Source organism: Salmo trutta, chromosome 1 (assembly GCF_901001165.1).
Source record: "Salmo trutta chromosome 1, fSalTru1.1, whole genome shotgun sequence".
In the NCBI taxonomy this organism is placed as follows: Eukaryota; Metazoa; Chordata; class Actinopteri; order Salmoniformes; family Salmonidae; genus Salmo; species Salmo trutta.
Window position 1 is genome coordinate 10,233,324 of NC_042957.1, and position 25,095 is coordinate 10,258,418.

Sequence of the window (25,095 nt, forward strand, 5' to 3'; positions counted from 1 at the left end):
AAAAGGCAAAACTGATCCTATATCAGCATTCCTACTCTGAGACACTTTATGAATAGGGCCCCTGTTCTTGCTGACTCCTTTGGTCATTGTCATCTATCGTGGAAAAATTACAAACTCTGTTATATACTTGTGCTGTTTAAACCTTAAAGCTGTACATTTCCACTGTCTGTTTCTTTCATGTTAGAAGAAGCCAGTGTTTTTCCTCTGTTTCTGAGTAACTTGGTCACACGGCCAAAGACAAAGAGCCTCTGAGTGACCAGTTTTTGGTCCATCCTGTTTTTCCGTATCTTTCCAAGGGCACATCTGTGTGGAGATATGAAGAGAACAGCTAGCTTGAGCAGCAACAACAATTTTATCAGCAGAAAGGAGTAACAACACTGCCATTATCACTTATTTGCATGCTATGTTCCCACCATGATCTCACACACCTGCTAAACTGACACGTAGACAGAGGTTGTATTTCCCTATAAAGGCTGAGACCCAACTCTTGTTTGAAGGGCCCTTAACTCTGCACTGTTGTTGAGTGGATTGTTAACCAGCTCCAGATTTGCAAATCTTATAATTAAAAAGTTGTTGTTTGAAGAATCTACAGTCTCTTCCTTTCTGGTTAGAATTTCCACGACACATCCTAACCACCATAGCAGTAGGCTACACTGCACAAACAGATCTGGGACCAGGCTACACAATCGTCTGAGAGTTTATGACATTGTTGGAACAGAATGATAGAGTTTGTACATTACAGCATCCTCCGGCACGTGGCTGAGTGCCGACGGTCAACCTGACTTACGGTTTTACATTTGGTGAATTTGTCTCCACATTTGATAGCCTCCTCTGGCGAAACTCTTCTCTTTGATGACTCTACCCTGCAGAGAGTTGACATTGACAAATATCAGCGATGTTTTTGACTTACCAAAATTAACAAGATGTGTACATACACACCGACCAGACCCACTCAAACCCCACCCTTCCCTTTGTCCACTCGGATGACCACCACACACTCATTGCGACTGATCCTAATGAGCTTGTTGATGGAGCGGATATGTTGACGTGGCAACTCGCTCAGCAGGATCATGCCCTCAATGTTGTTGTACTCCAGCAGACTGACGGCGATGGAGCGCACGTTCCCCATCAGCACATCCTCCACCTCAGGGAACCGGTGCTGGTAGAACCTACAGCTAAGGTTCAGCATCGCTGGGAGGGAAACAGTAGCATTGAGGTAAATATAATGAAACCAGAGACATTTTAAATGTTGAGATATGCTATTCCATTTACTTACAATGGGTTTTTAAACAGGCTTTGATGAAACTCTAGCAACTGAATAAAATATCAATGGGACGTACATTTGGTTGGAAAGTCACATCAGATAGCACAATACATGGAATAGCTACATTCTTATTATTTACTAATTATAATTGATCTTTTGTCAATTCTTGGTTACAGTAAAAGTGTAAACATGTCTTCAGTCTGATCTTTAGTCTTGGAAGTACACTATAAAACGCAACATGCAACAATTAAAGATTTTACTGAGTTACAGTTCATATGAGGAAATCAGTCAATTGAAATAAATTAATTAGGCCTTAATCTACGGATTTCACATGACTGGGAATACAGATACGCTTCTGTTGGTCACAGATAAAAAAAGTAGGGGTGTGGATCAGAAAACCAGTCAGTATCTGGTGTGACCACCATTTGACTCATGCAGTGTGACATCTCCTTCGCATAGAGTTGATCAGGCCGTTGATTGTGCCCTGTGGGAATGTAGTCCCACACAGGTAGCCTAGTGGTTAGAGTGTTGGGCCAGTAACCAAAAGGTTGCTGGATTGAATCCCCGAGTTGACAAGGTAAAAAGATCTGTTGTTCTGTCCCTAAAAAAGGCAGTTAGCCCACTGTTCCCTGGTAGGCTGTCATTTTAAATAAGAATTTGTTCTTGACTGACTTGCCTAGTTAAATAAAAAAATTCAATGGCTGTATGAAGTTGCTGGATATTGGTGGGAACTGGAACGTGGTGTTGTACACGTTGATCCAGAACATCCCAAACATGCTCAATAGGTGACATGTCTGAGTATGCAGGCCATGGAAGAACATTTTCAGTTCCAGGAATTGTGTACAGACATTGGGGCATGAATCATGCTAAAACATGGTGATGGCGGCGGATGAATGACACAACAATGGGACCTCAGGATCTCCTCACAGTATCTCTGTGCATTCAAATTACCATTGATAAAATGCAATTGTGTTTGTTGTCTGGAGCTTTTATCTGCCCATACCATCACCATGGGGCATGTTTACAACGTTGATGTCAGCAAACCGCTCGCCCAAACGATGCCATACATGCTGAAACTGGGATTCATCCGTAAAGGGCATACTTCTCCAGCGTGCCAGTGGCCATCGAATGTGAGCATTTGCCCAATGATGTCGGTTACGACGTCGAACTGCAGTCAGGTCGAGACCCTGGTGAGGATGACAAGCACGCAAATGAGCTTCCATGAGACGTTTCTGACAGTTTGTGCAGAAATTCTTTGGTTGTGCAAACCCAGTTTCATCAGCTGTCCGGGTTGCTGGTCTCAGACGATCCTGCAGGTGAAGAAGCCGGATGTTGAAGTCCAGGGCTGGAGTGGTTACACATGGTCTGCGGTTGTGAGGCCGGTTGGACGTACCGCCAAATTCTCTAAAACGACATTGGAGGTGGCTTATGGTAGAGAAATTAACATTCAACAGCTCTGGTGGACATTCCTGCAGTCCAATTATACACTCCCTCAAAACTTGACATCTGTGGCATTGGGTTGTGTGACAAAACTGCACATTTTAGAGTGGTCTTTTATTGTCCCCAGCACAAGGTGCACCTGTGTAATGATAATGCTGTTTAATCAGCTTCTTGATATGCCACACCTGTCAGGTGGATGGATTATCTTGGCAAAGGAGAAACGCTCACTAACAGGGATGGAAACAAATTTCTGCACAACATTTGAAATAAGCTTTTCATGCGCATGGAACATTTCTGGGAAATTTTATTTCCTCTCATGAAACACTTTACATGTTTATATTTTTGTTAAATATATTTATATTTTCTGTAATTCAGAGGTCATCTGTAAAATAGACCTTGGTCTCAACATGCCTCCCTGATAAAATAAAAGGTTAAATAAAATTTACTTTGGGCGAATCACTGTAGTCAGAGCTAGATTCCACAAAGCCGGGACCTCTGCTCCACTCTGGTGAAGTTCATAATACACTTCCTTCCCGTGTGGTTTAGTACGCTACAAGGACAGTTCCATGACAGAGATTACATTTTGTTGTGATATTTCAGTCTAGCGTTAACTGACCATACCTCCATGTCCAAAAAACTCCTTCCCTTCAACTGTTCAAATCTCTAGACGTCAAAGAATCCACATTGGTCACACCTGCATGTTCTCACAGCAGATATCTCTAACTGCACTCAATTGCCATAGCACATATTTTTACACCGACAAGAATGAGTTGACAGATAAATATCCTCTTACTGTATTGCCATAAAGTAACCCAGTTTAACGTGATTACATTAGCGCACACATTTGGCACATGCACCTAACTAGCCAATGAACTCTTCACAACCCCGGCAAACAGCTGTTTGTTCGCGGTGACTGGAGTAGACGTCTCACCTGTATCGTATAGTTACGGAACAATATGGTGTAATGTCCTGTTTTTGATTTTCTCAAATACGTAGCTAGCGAATTGGGCCCAATTGCTACAACTTCAAATTCATCTGTGAGCTCGTTTATCGACCCGGAAGAGAAAGCGCCTGGGCAGACAGGCGCAAGCGCAACAGCTGTTAACAACACAGTCACATGACTTCTAACCAGCTGATGTGTTTTCGCACTAGAAAATCATGATCACGACATCGGTTACAAACCTGTCATACTCAAGGTGTAATAAAAATTGTGCAATAGCTTTTCTTTATTATTAGAGATATCTGTTAGCCGTCTAGTCATCCAGACGGAATTGAAGTACAAAGAATTGAAGTACAAAGAACAAGATGTCAGGAAAAGAGAGGATCGACGTATTCCCCTCTAGAATGTAAGTAACGTTAGCTAGCTAAGTAGCTAGTTAGCATGTTTGACATTTTTAAGTAATCCAAGCAATCTAGCTAGGTTTGCGATTTTATGCTCCCCAATTTTATATGAATCTACATCGCCTTCTAGCTCAGAGATTACCAAACCCCTTTTGAAGACTCTCGGATCAATAATAACAATAAAAAAAAAACACTATATATACACATACGTATGTCGACACCCCTTCAAATGAGTGGATTCTGCTATTTCAGCCACACACGCTGTTGACAGGTGTATACAATCGAGCACACAGCCATGCAATCTCCATAGACAAACGTTGACAGGAGAATGGCCTTACTGAAGAGCTCACACTTACAACTTGGCACTGTCATACGATGCCCTTTCCAACAAGTCAAATTTCTGCCCTGGTCAGCTGTAAGTGCTGTTATTGTGAAGTGGAAACTTATAGAAGCAACAACAGCTCAGCCGCGAAGTCGTCTGAACTCGGTTCCAACACTCACTACCGAATTCCGGCAGGTAGCCTAGTGGTTAGAGCGTTGGACTAGTAACTGAAAGGTTGCAAGTTCAAATCCCCGAGTTGACAAAGGTAAAAATCTGTTGTTAACTCACTGTTCCTAGGCCGTGATTGAAAATAGAATTTGTTCTTAACTGACTTGCCTAGTTAAATAAAGGTAAAAAGAAGCAAAGTCAGCACAAGAACTGTTCCTCAGAGCTTCGTGAAATGGGTTTCCATGGCTGAGCAGCTACACACAAGCCTAAGATCGCAATGCCAAGCGTCTGCTGGAGTGTTGTAAAGCCCACCGCCATCAATGCCCGAACTCACTAATGCTCTTGTAGCAAGTCCCGCAGCAATGTTCCAACATCTAGTGGAAAGCCTTCACAGAAGAGTGGAGGCTGTTATAGCAGCAAAGGGACCAACTCCATATTAATGCCCATGATTTTAGAATGAGATGTTCTACAAGCAGGTGTCCACATACCTTTGGTCATGTATAATTTTTTAACTCCGTTGTAAATTACAATAGCAGAATACATAAGGTGCCATTTTGAAATGTGGTTGTGAATCAGCATTTTTTTTCTTATGTCAATCACGCAATTAGCTCATGTCAGCTAACATTTTTCTGATTAGTAAATTAATCCAGCGCCAGCTATCATAATTTTGTAATCATGGTCGAATTACCGGCCGACGGGGCCTTCATTTGATTTTGTTTGTCAGTCTCACTCAGATATCATTAAAAACGGCAAGCATTTATCTCCACCCTATGGAAAAATGTGTAGAATTGTAGTTAATTAGCTGTAAAAATGCACATTTTCCTATTCACCCTATAGCAAAATGTGTAGAATTGCAGGAGATTATCTGCAATTTTTGAGTTCATTTTGTGCAATTCTAAACATTTTGTTACATCATCAGTTGTCACAAAGGGCTTATACAGAAACCCAGCCTAAAACCTCGAACAGCAAGCAATGCCAATGTAGAAGCATGGTGGTTAGGAAAAACTCCCCAGAAAGGCAGGATCCTAGGAAGAAACCTAGAGAGGAATCAGGCTCTGGGGGGTGGCCTGTCCTCTTCTGGCTGTGCCGGGTGGAGATTATAACAGAACATTGCCAAGATGTTCAAATGTTCATAGATGACCAGCATGGTCAAATAATAATAATAATAATAATCCCAGTGGTTGTAGAGGGTGCAACAAGTCAGCACCTCAGGAATAAATGTCAGTTGGCTTTTCATAGCCGAGCATTCAGAGTTAGAGACAGCATGTGCGGTAGAGGGAAAAAGAGGTTTGAATACCGCAGGCCCTGGGCAAGGTAGCATGTCTGGTGAACAGGTCAGGGTTCCATAGCCACAGGCAAAACAGCAGAAACTGTATCAGCAGCACGACCAGGTGGACTGGGGACTACCAGGATTTATCAGACCAGGTAGTCCTGAGGAATGGTTTTAGTCCTCAGGTCCTCCAGGAGGGGCGAATTAAAGGGAGCATGCACGTGGGTACGCAGACCTGCGAGCAGCTGCAGCCCCTCGTGATGAGTTCACATTTGTTTGTGGCTCCCACTCCCATCAGTTTCCCATCCCTGTTCTAGCTAGTTGTTAGGCAGAGCCCATTTTGTAAAAGTGCTTTCAATGAATAAAATGGGTGCAATGACAGATCAGTAAGCTAAGGGAGTTGTTAACTAGTTGTTAGCTAGCTAGTTGAGTGCAGCCAATTGTGAGGCCTTTAATTAATGATAAACTAAACCGCTGAATTTTTTTGCATCAATTTGCAAGGGTATTGGTTATTTTGGGGAGTTTTGCATTGTCAATCATTTTTATCCTTTGCCATTTCATGATGAACATCTAAAATTGGACATGTCCCCCTGTCATGTGATGACTGGCCATAATTTCCAAACCACAGAGCTTTTTATGTGCCTTACATGTAGTCTGGGACTACTGTACTTTCCCCAAAAATATTCTCCACAGATTATGACATGTCAAACTACTTAGGCCTACTTACTATGATTCAAATCTGACTGTTCATATTTATTATGGAAGTCCTCTATCTGACATCTGATGACTTGTCTGTGAAGGGCTCAGACCATCATGAAGGCCCGTCTGAAGGGGGCCCAGACCGGCAGGAACCTACTGAAGAAGAAGGCTGATGCTCTCTCCATGCGCTTCCGTCAGATCCTCCGCAAGATCATTGAGGTAATTCAAGGGGGGTTAAAACCATAGAAGCAAAAATATTAGACTGGGGAAAACCATGGACATTTGATGGTACACTAATGAGTCACGTTAGCCCAAGATGTACTCTTAAGGAGCCTGCCGTTACTCCTTAAGGTCCAAAGTTATTCAGAGGTACGCTGGCTCTGGCAGCCAAAACAGCCCAATACTCAATCTAAACGTGAATCAGTTCTCAAAGTATGTGGTCCCGTTCTGTGAGCTTCTTCCATTACACACAGGTGTTCGGTGCATGCTATATAGCTAATTAGCACAGGTTGTCCCTCTGTCTTCTGTAAACACGTGCTGTAACATAGAGATATGGCAATGTGGAACCCTAACCCTATAAAAGGTGTGTATCAATTTAACCGCAAGCGATTCATGTTCAGAACAATGCTCTCCCGAGAGAAGACGCCTTCGTCCAATGACTCTTATGTGTAATGGACCTCAGAGTCATGATTAAGGGCTAGGGTAAACTCAATATGGCTGCCGGCCTACCCATCACCAACCATTGATTTAAATGGGAATATCTGTTCTTGTAGTTCTATTTCTATGTTTAAAACATTGTTGAATTCCCTGTTTCTTAGTAATATACTGTAAGTTTGTTTTGTATAACAGATCCTAATGTCATCAAGGCCTGACACATTGACTTCAGTCCTTCTCGTTTCCTCTCGCTATCTCTAGACAAAGACCTTGATGGGCGAAGTGATGAGGGAGGCGGCCTTCTCTTTAGCTGAGGCGAAATTCGCTGCTGGTGACTTCAGGTGAGAGGATGTGCATTTGATGCTTTTTATTTAGGCCGTTTGTCTAATGTTTAGTCAATGTTCTCTCATAACATTCTCCTAATGTTCCCACAGCACCACTGTCATCCAGAATGTTAACAAGGCCAAGGTGAAGGTTCGGGCGAAGAAGGACAACGTGGCAGGTTAGCAGCTCTGGACTCACTAGGGATGTTATAAATGGGCCAAAAAATTAAATAAACATACATTTTTTTAAATCGATTTTTCTTTCATAAAATTCCATGTGAATTCAGCGCAGCTGCCAGCAACGGTTTGGGTCTCACAGAGCGTCCCTTTCAAAGTCAGACGGTTCAGCGTTGCACCTGTACTACCATTACTGGATCTCAGTTCCACATCAAAGTTTGCATTTCTTTCTCATTTAACTTCTCAAAGTATTGTCATACAGAACTTCGCTGCTGTCGCTTGCCTTTCTCTGCTGACGACAGTGACGTAGTGGAGAGTCGGCTCCAAAATAATTGATTCCTCGACTCCTTGCACGTCGACTACCTTTTCTGAGTGTCCACTAGGAATCGTCTCCTAAGATTCAGTATTTTTGGAATGGAGGAGACTGATTGGTTGCCGTACTTCCGAGAACACACATCTTTCATAGTGATCTAGCGAGGGACAGACAGAGAGAGGGGAGGGGCATATCATAGGCAGGACAGCCACCAGGCAGACAGTCGGAACCGTACACTAGGCATATGTATCGGCAATCAAAAGTTGTATCTCGCAATGGAATGCTGTATCTCACAACTTCAGTAAGGCAGAGCCTATCATCAATGAAGAGGCTAGGATACTGAGATGAGTCCGACGCAACACTTCTCACACAGTCAATCAAACTTTATTTGTCACATGTGCCGAATACGACAAGTGTAGACCTTACTGTGAAATGCTTACTTACAAGCGCTTAACCAACAGTGCAGTTCAAGAAGAGTTAAGAAAATATTGACCAAATAAATTAAAGTAAAAAATAAAAAGTAACACAATAACGAGGCTATATACAGGGGGTACCGGTACCGAGTCAGTGTGCGGGGTACAGGTTAGAGGTAATTTGTACATGTATGTGACTATGCATAGATAAAAAACAGCGAGTAGCAGCAGTGTACAAAACAAATGAGGCGGGAGACTTGAAACTAACAACCCGCTCCACTACAGCCCCATCAATGAGAATGGGGGCATGCTCGGTCCTCCTTTTCCTGTAGTCCACAATCATCTCCTTTGTCTTGATCACGTTGAGGGAGAGGTTGTTATCCTGGCACCACACTCCCAGTTCTCTGACCTCCTCCCTATAGGCTGTCTCATCGTTGTCGGTGATCAGGCCTACCACTGTTGTGTCGTCAGCAAACTTAATGATGGTAAGGGCCTCCCGGCTGTGACCGGGAGACCCATGGGGTGGCGCACAATTGGCCCAGCATTGTCCGGGTAAGGGGAGGGTTTGGCCGGCAGGGATGTCCTTGTCCCATCGCGCACTAGCGACTCCTGTCGCTGGCTGGGCGCAGAGCACGCTGACACAGTCGCCAGGTGCACAGCGTTTCCTCCAACACATTGGTGCGGCTGGCTTCTGGGTTAAGTGGGCATTGTGTCAAGAAGCAGTGCGGCTTGGTTGGGTTTTGGAGGACGCACGGCTCTCGACCTTCACCTCTCCCGAGCCTGTAAGGGAGTTGCAGCGATGAGACAAGACTGAAACTACCAATTGGATACCACAAAATTGGGGAGAAAACAATGATGGTGTTGGAGTCGTGTTTGGCCACGCAGGCGTGGGTGAACAGGGAGTACAGGAGGGGACTAAGTACACACCCAGTGTTGAGGATCAGCATGGCAGATGTGTTGTTGCCTACCCCCACCACCTAGGGGCAGCCGATCAGGAAGTCCAGGATCCAGTTGCAGAAGGAGGTGTTTAGTCCCAGGGTCCTCAGCTTAGTGATGAGCTTCATGGGCACTATGGTGTTGAATGCTGAGCTGTAGTCAATGAACAGCATTCTCACATAGGTGTTCCTTTTGTCCAGGTGGGAAAGGGCAGTGTGGAGTGCAATTGAGATTGCATCATCTGTGGATCTGTTGGGGCGGTATGCGAATTGGAGTAGGTCTAGGTTATCTGGGAGGATGCTGTTGATGTGAGCCATGACCAGCCTTTCAAAGCACTTCATGGCTACAGGCGTGAGTGCTACGGGGTGGTAGTTATTTAGGCAGGTTACCTTCTCTTCCTTGGGCACAGGGACTGGTGGTCTGCTTGAAACATAGGTATTACAGACTCAGTCAGGGAGAGGTTGAAAATGTCAGTGAAAACACTTGCCAGTTGGTCCGCGCATGCTTTGGGTGCACGTCCTGGTAATCCGTCTGGACCCGTGGCTTTGTGAATGTTGACCTGTTTAAAGGTCTTGCTCAGATCGGCTACCGAAAGCGTTATCACACAGAACAGCTGATGCTCTCGTGCATGCTTCAGTGTTGCTTGCCTCAAAGCGAGCATAAAAGGCATTTAGCTCGTCTGGTAGGCTCGCATCACTAGGCAGTTCGCGTCTGGGTTTCCCTTTGTAGTCCTTAATAGTTTAAGCCCTGCCACATCCGACGAGCGTCAGAGCCGGTGTAGTAGGATTCAATCTTTATCCTGTATTGATGCTTTGCTTGTTTCTTAGTTCGTCTGAGGGCATAGTGGGATTTCTTATAGGCGTCCGATGCGGATGTTGCCTGTAATCCATGGCTTCTGGTTGGGATATGTACGTACGGTCACTGTGGGGACGACGTCGTCGATGCTCTTATTGATGAAGCCGATGACTGAGGTGGTATACTCCTCAATGCCATTGGATGAATCCTGGAACATATTTCAGTCTATGCTAGCAAAACGGTCTTGTAGCGTAGCATCCATGTCATCTGACCACTAATGTATTGAGAGAGTCACTGGTACTTCCTGCTTTAGTTTTTGCTTGTAAGCAGGAATCAGGAGGATAGAATTATGGTCAGATATGCCAAATGGAGGGCGAGGGAGAGCTTTGTATGCATCTCTGTACGTCGAGTAAAGGTGGTCTAGAGTTTTTTTTCCCCTCTGGTTGCACATGTGACATGCTGGTAAAAATTAGTATAACTGATTTAAGTTTCCCTGCATTAAAGTCCCCGGCCACTAGGAGCGCCGCTTCTGGGTGAGCATTTTCTTGTTTGCTTATGGCCTTATAGAGTTGGTTGAGAGCGATCTTAGTGCCAGCATCGGTCTGTGGTGGTAAATAGACGGCTACGAATAATATGAGAACTCTCTTGGTAGGTAGTGTGGTCTACAGCTTATCATAAGGTACTCTACCACAGGCAATCAATACCTCGAGACTTCTTTAATATTAGACATTGTGCACCAGCTGTTATTGACAAAAAGACACACATCCCCACCCCTCGTCTTACCAGACGTAGCTTCTCTGTTCTGCCGGTGCATTGAAAATCCCTCCAGCTCTATATTATCTGTGTCGTCGTTCAGCCATGACTCGGTGAAACATAAGATATTACAGTTCTTAATGTCCTGTTAGGATAATCGTAGGTCATCAGTTTATTTTCCAATGATTGCATGTTAGCAAGTAGAACGGAAGGCAGTGAGAGTTTACTCTCTCGCCTACAGATTCTCAAAAGGCAGCCTGATCTGCGTCCTCTTTTCCTCCGTCTTTTCTTCGCGCAAATGACGGGGATTTGGGCCTGTTCCCGGGAGGGCAGTATATGTTTCTCGTCAGACTTTCCTCAGGCCTTTATAGCCTATCGTCTAGTTAGGCTATAACACAGAAAATAATCATTTTGTTAAGGATCCCAATTTTGTTTAAAGGTACAGCCTATAGGGAGGAGGTCAGAGAACTGGCAGTGTTAGCTCCTATGATCTTCTCTGTGCCTTTTTTAGAACAACATCATGTCTCTCCTAAATGTCTGACCTGTGTGATTCTCCTCTCCCTCATAGGGGTCACTCTACCTGTGTTTGAGCTCTACCAAGAAGGAGGGGACAGTAAGTTGTCTTATCTGCTCCTGTGTTGCTCAGTTGGTAGAGTATGAACGCATGACTCTTTTTGAATAAACCTTCTAAATGGCAATTTTGTTATCATAACATATTAAATAATCTCAAACATTGGCATGGCTGCATTTATGGGAAAATGTTCTTTTAAAAAAAAAAGTGTTATTATTATTATAATTTTTTACAGGTTTAAAGGAAGCTTTGTCTATGCCTTGCTATTGAACAAGTAGTGGTGTTTGTGTCACTACTCACGGTATTCCTTCCATCCTCTACTTGTTAGGTTATGAGCTGACTGGTCTGGCCAGGGGAGGAGAGCAGCTCTCCAGGCTGAAGAGGAACTATGCTAAAGCAGTGGAGCTGCTAGTGGAGTTGGCCTCCTTACAGGTAGGGGGCACTCTGTCAATGTTCATTAGGTGCCAGATGGAATAAAATAGAATGAAACAGGAAGGGATTTTCCAGGCCTTGGCCAATAAGAACAGCTTATTTTCGTTTTCCCATTGCAAAAAGATAACGTTTTCTGGTGGGTGCCCTAAGGACCATGATCCCACGGAGTAAGTCTGTTGCAAGACTGTGGTAAAACATGCAATGTATGTCTCACTAAACAACAAAGTCTCATGGTCTCACTTCTTTGATCGACAGACTTCCTTCGTCACACTGGATCAAGCCATCAAGATCACCAACCGCCGTGTGAATGCCATCGAGCATGGTGAGTCCGCCCTGCTTTCGCACAATGACAAAACATGGGCCACATATCAATAATGGCTGTCAGAAGAGATTGTAGGAAGAGAGCAAGATTATTAAAATGTGATTTGAACTGTCCGCAGTAATCATCCCCCGCATTGAGCGGACCCTCAGCTACATCATCACTGAGCTGGATGAGAGGGAACGAGAAGAGTTCTACAGGTAAGTTATATTTCCAGACTAACTCCCTTTAAAAAAAATAAAAGTGTCCCTCAACTCCATATCCTTGTCTCTAACCCCATCTTACCGGAGTATCACCGTCTGTATCTCCTAGAGATATAAAAGGTTCTAATTCAGTTTCTATGGTATGTTCATAGAGATGGAAAGAGGTCTCATCTTTGTATCTGTCCCATTATGGCATCTGTGACCACATAGCCTCAATGGCGCTGCCTATTTTCATTTTAAAGTGGTCAATTTTCTTCTTTTGTTTGAAAAAAAAAAAAAAAATGTCACGCTATATTGGTGATTTACTGCCACCTGCAGTGCTGGAGTCCTGAACCAAATGTTGTAATTTATTGTGGCTGCTAGATGGAGGTGACATACAGTAGCTTAAAGCCATTTACAAACAATAGCCCATTTATTTAAAGAAGACAATGCTCTGATTATTGGCTGATTTCTCCCAACCAATAGGAATCCCTACCTAGTTGACTACTTTAAATGGTGGAAGCCCTCAATGTCCACGCTAAAACGGGTTATATCTTCAAACTATCTCTATGGCGTGTCCATCTCCTCAGGCTGAAGAAGATCCAGGAGAAGAAGAAGCAGATGAGGGAGAGGACTGAGAAGGAGATCGCCATCCGTCTGGCCAAGCTGGGCCCCATCGCTGAGCCGTCCAACATGCTGACGGAGGAAACAGACGAGGACCTGCTGTTCGAGTGACATGCCGTCAATCCTATTTCTTCATGTTGTATTGTTCTAAAAAAAAAAGTTCCGTCTTTGTGTACACCGGTGATGTTTTGTCATTTTCAGTATTGGAGATGTCCCAGATGTATCCCTGTATTGAACTATGAGGTTTAAACTTTAAAGTCAGAACTTTGCTGCTAACAGCAATCACATCAGTTCACTAGTGCATTGACGTTGTTAAATCTGACATTAGTTATCTTTTGAATACTTAAAGCAGCGAATAATATATAGATTAAGTAAAGTAACATGGTTTACATATGTGAACTGTATTGAACATTCCATCTGATTGGGTGAGGACATAGATGGCTATGTAAAGTTTACGGTTTCACCAGAACACTCAAGTCAATGCATGCCGTCATTCTGTACAGTTATAACAGGGTGGTCGTTCTGTGTGCTTTGTGGAGGCTAGTCCCTTCCATGTTGGCCCCATATGAGTGGGGTTATATTGAACATAGCAGAATTACATTCTATTTCTATGGCATTGACCCTTTACAGGAGGATGGCTCACATGTAGGTACCTGATCCCCCTGTAACCATCTGCTGTTGCACCCTGACGGCAACCCCACCTGTCAGAGCACTTCATCCAAATGAAGATTCTGTATATTCTTCAAGTGTCACTTTCTCAAATGAGTTTGATGTTTTAGCCACAATTTGTGCATCAGGCTGCATTTCCACATGCAGCCCAATTCTGATCTTACTTACATGTTTTGGTAACTCAGCATACTCATACACAATTAATATTTATGAAGTGCATTAATTTACCTGAAACTAGTATCTAATGTCCAACATTATGAAACAGTGCTCCAGAGAAATGTTCATTTTATTGAAGATGGCTTCTTGAGTTCTGCTTATAAAGTACCAATGAAAAAAGTTTGTCAGATGAATTGATATGTTGAAGTAGGCTACAGCTCCTAATTGTTCAACCTGTTAGTGTCTGTGGTCAGACTAACTAGGAGCTTGATTCAACCTGTTAGTGTCTGGTCAGACTAACTAGGAGCTTGATTCAACCTGTTAGTGTCTGTGGTCAGACTAACTAGGAGCTTGATTCAACCTGTTAGTGTCTGTGGTCAGACTAACTAGGAGCTTGATTCAACCTGTTAGTGTCTGTGGTCAGACTAACTAGGAGCTTGATTCAACCTGTTAGTGTCTGGTCAGACTAACTAGGAGCTTGATTCAACCTGTTAGTGTCTGGTCAGACTAACTAGGAGCTTGATTCAACCTGTTAGTGTCTGGTCAGACTAACTAGGAGCTTGATTCAACCTGTTAGTGTCTGGTCAGACTAACTAGGAGCTTGATTCAACCTGTTAGTGTCTGGTCAGACTAACTAGGAGCTTGATTTAATCTGTAACGCTGAAGTTCAGTGCTATAGTGCGATTGAAATTTAAAGGCAACATTCCCGTGTTTGCGGAGACTGGATTCCCAGTAAACGCTGCATATGTCGGCTCAATGGGAAATGACCTTCAAGCACGCTATAGAGCAGATCTCCGGCGATAATGACTGAATCAAGCCCCTCGATACACTGACTAGACAATAGCTACTAAGCTGATCTTTACCGATGATGATTGATTGAGGTCTGTTTGAGGTACAAGCGCAGCAACTCAAGATAACACAACATAGTACTATCCTTTATACACAGCAAGTACCTTACCATATTTACAATACAAACGGCTTCTCTTTGGTTCTCACTTCTAGGAGAAAGTTACATAGTAGCAAACTGGTCCTCAATTGAGAGATATTGTTCCTGTGCATTGCATGCTCTTGTTGTATACCTTACATTGGGGTCTGAGGTAATGGTAAACCACATTTGTTTACCATCTCTTCTAAAAATACACATTTTACAATCATAAATAACTATTGAGATTGAAATATGTTTTCTACAGTTTCGGATAAATGTCTTTGCATAGGCTACTGGAATGTTGACGACATTGACACAAACCCAAAAGAACATTCACAAAGACAAAACACAGACAGAACACACATATATAAGACAGTATCCATCCCTGCAAATGTAGTAAAGTCCCCCTACCATAAGAAGGCTAGTTAAAGGACAAGTCACCCTTTCGGTCAGAGAAGGCATGGGCCCTGTATTTTGTGTCAGCGAGGGTCCACGATGGTCTAACGGTGGCCTCAGCGATCATTGTCCATTCTTCCTTTTAGGGTCATTCCTCCAGAGCTGTGGGTCATGTTCATTAGGGTACACCGTAGTGAAACGTTAACTTTTTTCTGAAAATGAAAACAAGTGGTTCTTATTGGACGAGTCCAGGTAGTCCCTTCCTGTTTCAATCTGTTTTCTTCCGTTTGGTGCCTAATGAACATGACCCAGGCCACACTCTCATTCATGAGGCTCCCTGGGGTTGACCTCTAGGGTGAACCCTAACCCCTAGCACAACCAGGAGGAGGGCACCCACTGGGGCTCCGTGTCCAACTTGTCAATGAGCCGCAGCAGCTCGTGGAAGGCTGTTTCTGGCTCGCTGTTAACGATGGCGGTGTCAAACAGGTGGCCATAGGCCTGCTCCATCTCCCAGGCCTTCTCCATCAGCTCCTTCAGTTCCTCTGGCTAGATGTAGGGAAACACAGGAGGGAAGAACAGGGGTTAAAGATATCCTCGCTAGATGTAGGGAAACAGGAGTGAAGGAAAGGGGTTAGAGATCCTGGCTAGATGTAGGGAAACAGGAGGGAAAAATAGGGGTTAGAGATCCTGGCTAGATGTAGGGAAACAGGAGGGAAAAATAGGGGTTAGAGCAGGGTTTCCCAAACTCAGTCCTGGGGACTATAAGGGGTGCACGTTTTGTTTTTTGCCGTAGCACTATACAGCTTGTTTATTTGAATCAGCTGTATAGTGCTAGGGCAAAAACCAAAAAGTGCACCCATTTGGGGTCCCCAGGACAGAGTTTGGGAAACGGTGGGTTAGACATATCCTGGCAAGATGCAGGGAAACAGGAGGGAAGGACAGGCGTTAGAGATATCCTGGCTAGATGTAGCTCAAGGCGGAACTATTACTGTACCAGCAGAGGATAAATAGTTCATTATAGCTTCTCACAGGTATATATGATCAACATGATAAGTGTGATTCATGTAATACATTCACTGTGGGTATTAATGTATCTATGGTACTTGCTGATAAAGGGCTTTTTGTGAGATAAGTACCTTTGGGTTTTTGCCATCCTTGGCCAGCAGGGTGCGCAATCGCTCCTGAGAGGGAGGAGCAAGGAAGATCACATAGGGCTTGAGGTTGGAGGACCACAGCACCCGCAGTGACTGATGGAGAGAACCAAAGAAAACAGCAGCAGGAGGAGGGGAGAACATTGAAAAAAGGGGAATAGAAGAATAGCAGCATGGATAGTACACTTTCAAAACATGATATGAAATATCCTCCACAACATATTCTCAACTAGCGGCTAACAGTCCCACTTTAAACAAAACAAAACTTTTAAGGATTAAAAAGTCTTTATAAACCATTCATAAGGCCTGTAAAGATGCTTAAAATGGCATGCTACATAAAGTGTGGCACAAGGGCTAAGCATCAGGTGTAAGGACCTATCACCCTTTATGTAGAATGACTTACTTACACATGATTTATGAAGCATCTATGTAGTGCTTATGAAGTACTATGTAGGGCTTATGAAGATTTAGTTTCCTACCTTAGTGTGCAGGCACAGCAGACAGATCCTGCCTGAGTTGATGACCTGTCGAACCGAGTCACTGCTGGTGCCGTACAAGTTCCTGTCATACTCCCCAGACTCGATGAACTTCCCTGCTGCGTCGTCCGTCTCAAACGCCAGCCGGTTCACAAAGTGGTACTCCCTCCCATTCTTCTCATGTATCCGTGGGCTTCTCGTTGTATCTGAGTGATAACGATTGTTGAAATGAGAATTTGGTATATTAAATGTATATTAAATGTATAATTAAATGTATATTAAATGTAGTATTAAATGTATAATTAGGTTTTTGTCTGGTCTATTGTAATAAACAGTTAACACAAGAAATTAGAATTTGGTAGAAGCAAAGCTGTATGTATTGGTAACGTCTACCCTACCTGATTGAATTGCTGTAGTAATTTGTCAATGCTTCAAGCTATCAAACCCCATCAAACTTTATTTAAAGTCTGTTTAATAATCACAACACTTAAATAATATATAAAAACCTAACAGGCCACGAACTGAACCTCCCACAAGAACAAGTGAATCTTGTTCCCATCTCAAGTCTTGCCCCGCCCTCTAACCCCCAATCCCCTGCTCTGATTGATCTACTTACGTGGCACGGCGGTGGCGAATCTGTCCGGCTGGATTGACAGCAGCCTCCGCCGCAGCTCGTCCTGCCCGCTGTTGGGCGGACCAATCAGGGCGATAGGTCGCTTGCGATTGGCCGGCTGGTGGTAGAGCGCCATCTCATCATAGGTCAGGATGTCATGGGCGGAGTAGTCTGGGCGGAACAGAGGTAAGTAGAGAGGTTGTGGTTTACTGAAGGTGTTGCAGATTGAAATGTTACAGAAATGTTACTCTATATACATACCAGATAGAAATATGTTATGTAGAACAGATATACCTATCAGAATATTCCACAACATTCAGCTGAGGGTGACAATGGCAGATAGAAATTTCATGAATAGAGCAGGCATGATTACATGTCAGAGGCATATCTGTTCTACCCAATCCATTTATTTCTGGATGTGCCCCAGAGTCCAGCCTCCTGTGTGCCAACAAGACTGAGGTATTTAGACTTCCTGCTAGGAGAGGGCATTCCACACTCATACTTTTAACTCTAATACATACCAATAACATTTGCTGGCCGAGAGTACTTAGCACGTCTGAATGTAATGTCCGAACCGAGTTCGCACCGATTTTTACATGCACAGTGCCTTCGGAAAGTATTCAGACCACATTTGTTTAGGTTACAGCCTTGTTCTAAAATGTATTACATTTTTTTTTTTTTTTTTTTTTTTTTAAATCTAATCAATCTACACACAATACCCCATAATGACAAAGCAAAAACATTTTTTTTTTTTATTGCTAATTTATAAAAAATTTGCTAAAGCACCATTTGCAGCGATTACAGCCTCGAGTCTTCTTGGGTACGACGCTACAAGCTTGGTATGTACACCTGTACTTTCTCCCATTCTTCTCTGCAGATCCTCTCAAGCTCTGTCAGGTTGGATGGGGAGCGCCGCTGCACAGCTATTTTCAGGTCTCTCCAGAGATATTCAATCGGGTTCAAGTCCACTCAAGGATATTCAGAGACTTGTCCCAAAGCCACTCCTGCGTTGTCTTGGCTGTGTGCTTAGGATTCTTTTGCTGTTGGAAGGTGAACCTTCGCCCCAGTCTGAGGTCCTGAGCGCTCTGGAGCTGGTTTTCATCAAGAATCTCTCTGTACTTTGCTCTGTTCATCTTTGCCTCGATCCTGACTAGTCTCCCAGTCCCTGCCACTGAAAAACATCCCCACAGCATGATGCTGCCACTACCATGCTTCACCGTAGGGATGGTGCCAGGTTTCCTCCAGATGTGACGCTTGGCATTCAGGCCAAAGAGTTCAATCTTGGTTTCATCAGACCAGAGAATCTTGTTTCTCATGGTATGAGAGTCTTTAGGTACCTTTTGGCAAACTCCAAGTGGGCTGTCATGTGCCTTTTACTGAGGAGTGGCTTCCGTCTGGCCACTCTACCATAAAGGCCTGATTGCTGGAGTGCTGCAGAGATGGTTGTCCTTCTGGAAGGTTCTCCCATCTCCACAGAGGAACTCTAGAGCTCTGACAGTGACCATCGGGTTCTTGGTCACCTCTCTGACCAAGGCCCTTCTCCCCTGATTGCTCAGTTTGGCCGGGCGGACAGCTCTAGGAAGAGTCTTGGTGGTTCCAAACTTCTTCCATTTAAGAATGATGGAAGCCAGTGTGTCCTTGGGGACCTTCAATGCTGCAGAAATGTTTTGGTACCCTTCTACAGATCTGTGCCTCGACACAATCCTGTCTCGGAGCTCTACGGACAATTCCTTCAACCTCATGGCTTGGTTTTTGCTCTGACATGCACTGTCAACTGTGGGACCTTATATAGACAGGTGTGTGCCTTTCCAAATCATGTCCAATCAATTGAATTTACAACAGGTGGTAGAAAGATCAAGGATGATACATTTAAACAGCATGCACCAGAGCCCAATTTCGAGTCTCATAGCAAAAGATCTGAATACTTATGTAAATAAAATATTTCAGTTTTTCATTTTTAAAAACCTATTTTCGCTTTGTCATTATGGGGTACTGTGTGTAGATTGCTGAGGATTTTTTATTTATTTAATCCATTTTAGAATAAGGCTGTAACGTAACTAAATGTGCAAAACGTTAATGGTCTGAATTCTTTCCGAAGTCACTTTACAATCGTGTGAAAATCTATTAGAATGTACATAGACATTGAGAGAGAGGCCAAGTCCCAGATCGACCCCTATACCGATGGGGTGTCTATGACCAATGCCCCCCTATGTTGTGGATATCGGAGAGGACTTGACAGGTGTGAGCAATATGGTAGTAGCTCCACCTCTGATAGGCTAAGTGAAATTTTCACCATATTCCTCACACCAATCAAATATCCACAAGTACATAGGGGTCTAGCAGTCACTTTGGGATTGGACAAAAAAGATGTGGGAGAAAGAACTAGTCTTACCAACGTTGCTGCTGGGGTTGTAAATGGTTTTCTTCCTCTGCTTTTTGTTCTTCTTTGAACACCAAAGCTTCCCTGGAGAAAATGAGAAGTGGAAAATGATCAACGGATGATTTAGAGCATATCAGATCATAATGATCGTGTGTGTGTGTGTGTGTGTGTGTGTGTGTGTGTGTGTGTGTGTGCATACTTGTGTTTAGACACTTGTGATAGTGCCTGGAGTGTGTAACTGAGCAGGCAGTATATATAGTAATCCCCTTACCTGGGCTGTCAGGATTCCTGTCCACAATGGTTTTCTTCATAGCTTCTCTCTGCTGCTGGAAGCTCTTCCCTGGGAGAGGGGGAATGGCAACAGAAATATTTACTTGGGGAAACAAATGATGCGGTAGGGGTTGTTAGGGTTGGGGTTAGGGCTGGGTACCTGGTACTAGCCCGGCTAGGGGCTGGTTGTTCTCATCTCCCTCCCGGTAGGCCTGCCACCAGTTGGGGTCGTCCTGGCTGATAATGTGGAGGATGTCTCCCTTCCGGAAGGACAGGCCCAGCTCCCTGCACGGCACGTACGGGTCATCAGACGGGTCGTAGTTAAAATACGCCCTCACGTGCATCTGAACACATGGGTGACATAATCCTAATCATCATCTCTCAGAAGAGTTTGGTAACTGATTATGATGTAATAATTGAACACATGTTGTGCATGCATGCACGCACACATACACACACCACACACACACCCTGAAGGAGCCTTACCACCGTCTCTCTGTGTGGGGGAGTTTTCTTCTGAGAGCTGGGGATGAGAAGGAAGGTCAAAGTGCCATGCATCTCCGTCTGAGGAGAGAGACCAATGACACTGAGTACAATCCACAGTACATGGAATCAGCTTCATTCAAATTAACTAAGCATCTCTGTCTGAGGAGAGAGACCAATCCACAGTAAATGGAATCAGCTTCATTCAAATGAACTAAGCATCTCTGTCTGAGGAGAGAGACCAATCTACAGTACATGGAATCAGCTTCATTCAAATTAACGAAGCATCTCTGTCTGAGGAGAGAGACCAATCTACAGTACATGGAATCAGCTTCATTCAAATGAACTAAGTATTACACAATGTAGTGTCATGTACTGTAATGTTTTGTGGTTTCAAGAATGAGGAAAGACGGAGTCGAGCCGAGGCTACATAAAATGTTATATTCATTAGATTTGATGGCATCAATGCGACATACTGACACCAGTCAATGGGCACATTGTGTGTGTGTCTGTGCATGTTTTTTATTTGATTTGTTTAACTAGGTAACTCAGTTAAGAACAAATTCTTATTTGCAATGACGGCCTACCAAAAGGCAAACAGCCTCTTACGGGGACGGAGGATTAAAAATAAAAAAGATATATGACAAAACACGCATCTCGACAAGAGGGACACCACAACACTACATGAAGAGAGACCTAAAGACAACAACACAACATGGCAGCAGCATAACATGGTAGCAGCACAAAACATGGTACAAACATTATTGGGCACAGACAACAACACAAAGGGCAAGAAGGTAGAGACAACAATACATCACGCGAAGCAGCCACAACTGTCAGTAAGAGTGTCCATGATTGAGTCTTTGAATGAAGAGATGAAGATAAAACTGTCCAGTTTGAGTGGTTGTTGCAGCTCGTTCTAGTTGCTAGCTAGAGCGAACTGAAAAGACGAGCGACCCAGGGGTGTGTGTGATATCCAGTGTGAGCGATTCTCATATAACCAATTCCTCACCAGAAGGTCATGGACCTCATTGACGTTTTTCCCACGGACGGGCACACCGTTGATCTGCAGGATCTCATCTCCCTCGGCCAGTAGTCCGCTCCGCTCGGCTGTCCCGCCCTTCACCACGCGACTCACCACCACGCTGTCCATCTCGTTACGAACTGTGGCTCCCTGGGGACAAGACACACAGGCAAATACACTACCAGTCAGATAGACTTATCAGTACAAACCACCTAGATGAACCTGACATAAAGACACACCAACTGGAAAGACAAGTCTACATCAGGGAATTTACAATACAAATACATTATTCTTATTATATATATTTTTTTTTAAGTTGAATCTTTATTTAACTAAGGGCAAGTCAGTTAAGAACAAATTCTTATTTACAATGATGGCCTACCGGGGAACAGTGGGTTAAACTGCCTTGTTCAAGGGGCAGAAGGACAGATTTTTACCTTGTCAACTCGGAGATTCGATCCAGCAACCTTCCGGTTACTGGCCCAACGCTCTAACCACTAGGCTACCTGCCGCCCCAACATTACACTACAATACAGTACAATATTTGCTTTATTGGTCCATTTGCACAGATATTCTTGATTGTTTTAAACAGATGAGTGTGTGTATGTGGCTTACCAGAGGCATGTCACCAGCCTTCTCCAGTCGCACCAGTTTGACGGTCTCTCCCATGTACTGAATCACACTCTCTTCTGGGTCCGGCTCCAACTCCTGCTCCGCCACCCTGTCATGGGCCTGTATCAGAGCCTGGGAGAGACACAACGCACAGGTACATGGGGGACAAGGAGTGTGTGTGCCGTGGAAACTGGGTGATTATTCCATTTGATTGTTGTAGTAGTGACTTGGATGAATTGGAGCTTTTTGATACACAGTGCACACACAACACACTTTCATATTCACCAGTTATTGAAACTGAAACTCGGCTTCCATCCCTTATGCTTAAACATGCATGTTTTCCCCAAGCCCACCCTGTCTCTCTCTTCCTCCCTCCCTCAACACCAGCCGACAGCAGACTCCACCTCTAAGCCAACAAGAAAAAGATTTCCCCTTCACTTCATTTAAGGTGACGGGCTCTCCGTATGCCGCAATTAATAACCGTTGAGACAAATTAGTGTCTTTATCTCGCAGAAGAGAGACCTGAGAAGGCAGAAAGGAGGGCTAACTGAGGGCTGGCTAAGCTTCCAGCATACACACAATCCCTCTTCATCTGCTTTGCATTTAGGAGGCCGGATTCGCCTCCATCAATCATAAAAACACCTCGATCTCCAGAAAGATGAGGAGGAAGGGAAATGGAGAAGAGGGAGAGAGAGGGAGGCAGTGTGTTCCTAGCAGGTTACCTATTCACTACCATTTTACAGGGGGGTTTGTTGATCTGTTTACCTGTGTGTGTGTGTATATGTGTCTGTGTGTGTGTAGCTAGGGTGAGGGTCGTTAACCGGGGTCAGATAGTGGGAAGGGTCACGTTCCGGCAGCGTAACCGGAGGGAGGGATAATCCACTCCCGGTTGGTTGCTGTGTGGTTGCCGTTGCTTCGGTGCGGCAAATGCCTGTGTTTAATTGGACATGATGCCCAGTGGAGTCAATGGAGCAACAGTGGGGTTGGCAGGTCACACAGTCACGTGGTCACGGCCACGTGTCGACATGCAACTAGTCTCGGAATTCCCAGACCTAGGGCAACAGATCATTGGTATGTTGTGGGAAGAAACCCGTCTGTCTAGAGAGACTAGCATGCAAGACCAGGGTCCGGATCCTCTCTATATTCTACTGATTGCACCTTCTAGGGTCTACAGCACAGGAGGCTGGTAAGGGGAGGATGGCTCACAATGTCTGGAATGAAGTGAGTGGAAACCATGTGTTTGATACCATTTCATTAATTTCGTTCCAGCCATTATTATGAGCCTTTCCTCCCAATGAAGGTGCCACCAGCCACCTGTGGTACACAGTAGGTGTTGAGCCTCTCAGTTGCCCAGCTGTAGCATGTTATTTCTTTCCTCGTCCTCACACATCCATCTCCCCATCCCTCCTCCTCACTGCCTATGACATGTCCAATCTCTTTCCTCAACGGCATGACAGTGCACTATGAGTGGCTACTTAGAGAGCGGTGTCAACACCAGGCTGGCACACGGACCTGGGGTCATTCATGTAAAGACCAGCCGTAAGCCATCCATACTGAGTGACCTGTCTGTATGCGTGTTGGGCTGGACACTGACCAGCAAGACAGGGTCAAGTTTCAAAAGGCAACTCTTAGGCTACTCCGCAAATCGATGACATGCTCAAGCAGGAAGCACAAACAAAGGGATTTCTGTGTGCAAGCTAGATACACTGTCATCATGTTAACCATCCAAACTCCAAAACCCACGATGCCCTGTTATATCACCTATACAAGAGGTTATTAAAGACTATGACAAGGCAACCCATAGAGTTAGGGCTGTTTCCCATGCCCGTTAGTTCAGTCACAGAGCAAAGGTCAAGCCACATAAAGAGCGGAGTCATATAAAACCCACTGATCAGTAACTTCCCTGAGCTCCTCTGGAGGAGGCTGATGTCAGGATTGGATACAGTCAGACGACACATGACGATGGTTCAGGGTTTCACATGAACGTACAGTACTGTGCAAAAGATTTAGGCAGATGTGAAAAAATGCTGTAAAGTAAGAATGCTTTAAAAAATAGACATGTTAATAGATTATATTTATCAATTAACAAAATGCAAAGTGAGTGAACAGAAGAAAAATCTACATCAGATCATTATTTGGTGTGACCACCCTTATCCTTCAAAACAGCATCAATTCTTGTAGGTACACTTGCACAAGTCAGGGATTTTGTAGGCATCTAGTCAGGTGTCTGATTAAACGTTATACCAAACAGGTGCTAATGATCAACAATTCAATATGTAGGTTGAAACACAATCATTAACTGAAACAGAAACAGCTGTGTAGGAGGAGTAAAACTGTGTGAGGAGCGGCCAAACTCAGCTAACAAGGTGAGGTTGCTGAAGACAGTTTACTGTCAAAAGTCATACACCATGGCAAGACTGAGCACAGCAACAAGACACAAGGTAGTTATACTGCATCAGCAAGGTCTCTCCCAGGCAGAAATGTCAAGGCAGACAAGGGTTTCCAGATGTGCTGTCCAAGCTCTTTTGAAGAAGCACAAAGAAACGGGCAACGTTGAGGACCGTAGACACAGTGGTCGGCCAAGGAAACTTACTGCAGCAGATGAAAGACACATCATGCTTACTTCCCTTCGCAATCGGAAGATGTCCAGCAGTGCCATCAGCTCAAAACTGTCAGAAAACAGTGGGACCCTGGTACACCCATCTACTGTCTGGAGAAGTCTGGTTAGAAGTGGCCTTCATGGAAGACTTGCGGCCAAAAGGCCCTACCTCCGACGTGGAAACAAGGCCAAGCGATTCAACTATGCATGAAAACACAGGAACTGGGGTGCAGAAAAATGGCAACAGGTGCTCTGGACTGATAAGTCAAATATTTGGCTGCAGCAGAAGGCAGTTTGTTCGCCGAAGGGCTGGAGAGCGGTACACGAATGAGTGTCTGCAGGCAC

At 44.2% G+C, this 25,095-nt stretch overlaps 2 protein-coding genes across 5 annotated transcripts in view; one reads left to right on the forward strand and one right to left on the reverse strand.

Moving 5' to 3' along the window:
* The first annotated feature begins 3,824 nt into the window (after positions 1–3,824).
* Positions 3,825–13,742, forward strand: LOC115159090 (V-type proton ATPase subunit D). Its single transcript, XM_029708523.1, has 9 exons — positions 3,825–4,050; positions 6,606–6,723; positions 7,420–7,499; positions 7,593–7,660; positions 11,437–11,481; positions 11,768–11,871; positions 12,127–12,193; positions 12,312–12,390; positions 12,963–13,742. Exons 1-9 carry the CDS (start codon positions 4,010–4,012, stop codon positions 13,105–13,107), a joined length of 747 nt encoding a protein of 248 aa, XP_029564383.1. The 5' UTR covers positions 3,825–4,009; the 3' UTR covers positions 13,108–13,742.
* Positions 13,743–13,933: 191 nt separating this feature from the next.
* LOC115158863 (MAGUK p55 subfamily member 5-A) overlaps positions 13,934–25,095 on the reverse strand; it is a 28,499-nt gene continuing 17,337 nt past the window's right edge. For 2 of the 4 annotated variants that reach the window (XM_029708371.1, XM_029708295.1), the window contains exons 5-14: positions 22,155–22,283; positions 21,528–21,689; positions 20,519–20,596; positions 20,193–20,376; positions 20,034–20,102; positions 19,775–19,846; positions 17,386–17,553; positions 16,773–16,975; positions 16,279–16,389; positions 13,934–15,688 (exon numbers count right to left, since the gene is read on the reverse strand). In XM_029708371.1, the coding sequence (XP_029564231.1) occupies positions 15,512–15,688; positions 16,279–16,389; positions 16,773–16,975; positions 17,386–17,553; positions 19,775–19,846; positions 20,034–20,102; positions 20,193–20,376; positions 20,519–20,596; positions 21,528–21,689; positions 22,155–22,283 (1,353 nt within the window). In that variant the 3' untranslated portion in view covers positions 13,934–15,511. The remainder of the gene's footprint in view (positions 15,689–16,278; positions 16,390–16,772; positions 16,976–17,385; positions 17,554–19,774; positions 19,847–20,033; positions 20,103–20,192; positions 20,377–20,518; positions 20,597–21,527; positions 21,690–22,154; positions 22,284–25,095) is intronic. The other 2 variants (XR_003868798.1, XM_029708424.1) reach the window with 2 other exon arrangements.

Bases quoted from the DNA above. Each gene is read 5' to 3' on its own strand.
- LOC115159090 (XM_029708523.1), top strand. From the start codon at position 4,010: ATGTCAGGAAAAGAGAGGATCGACGTATTCCCCTCTAGAAT. The intron at 7,500-7,592 runs GTGAGAGGATGT...ATGTTCCCACAG, and splicing joins TTCGCTGCTGGTGACTTCAG to CACCACTGTCATCCAGAATG. The intron at 12,194-12,311 runs GTGAGTCCGCCC...AACTGTCCGCAG, and splicing joins TGTGAATGCCATCGAGCATG to TAATCATCCCCCGCATTGAG.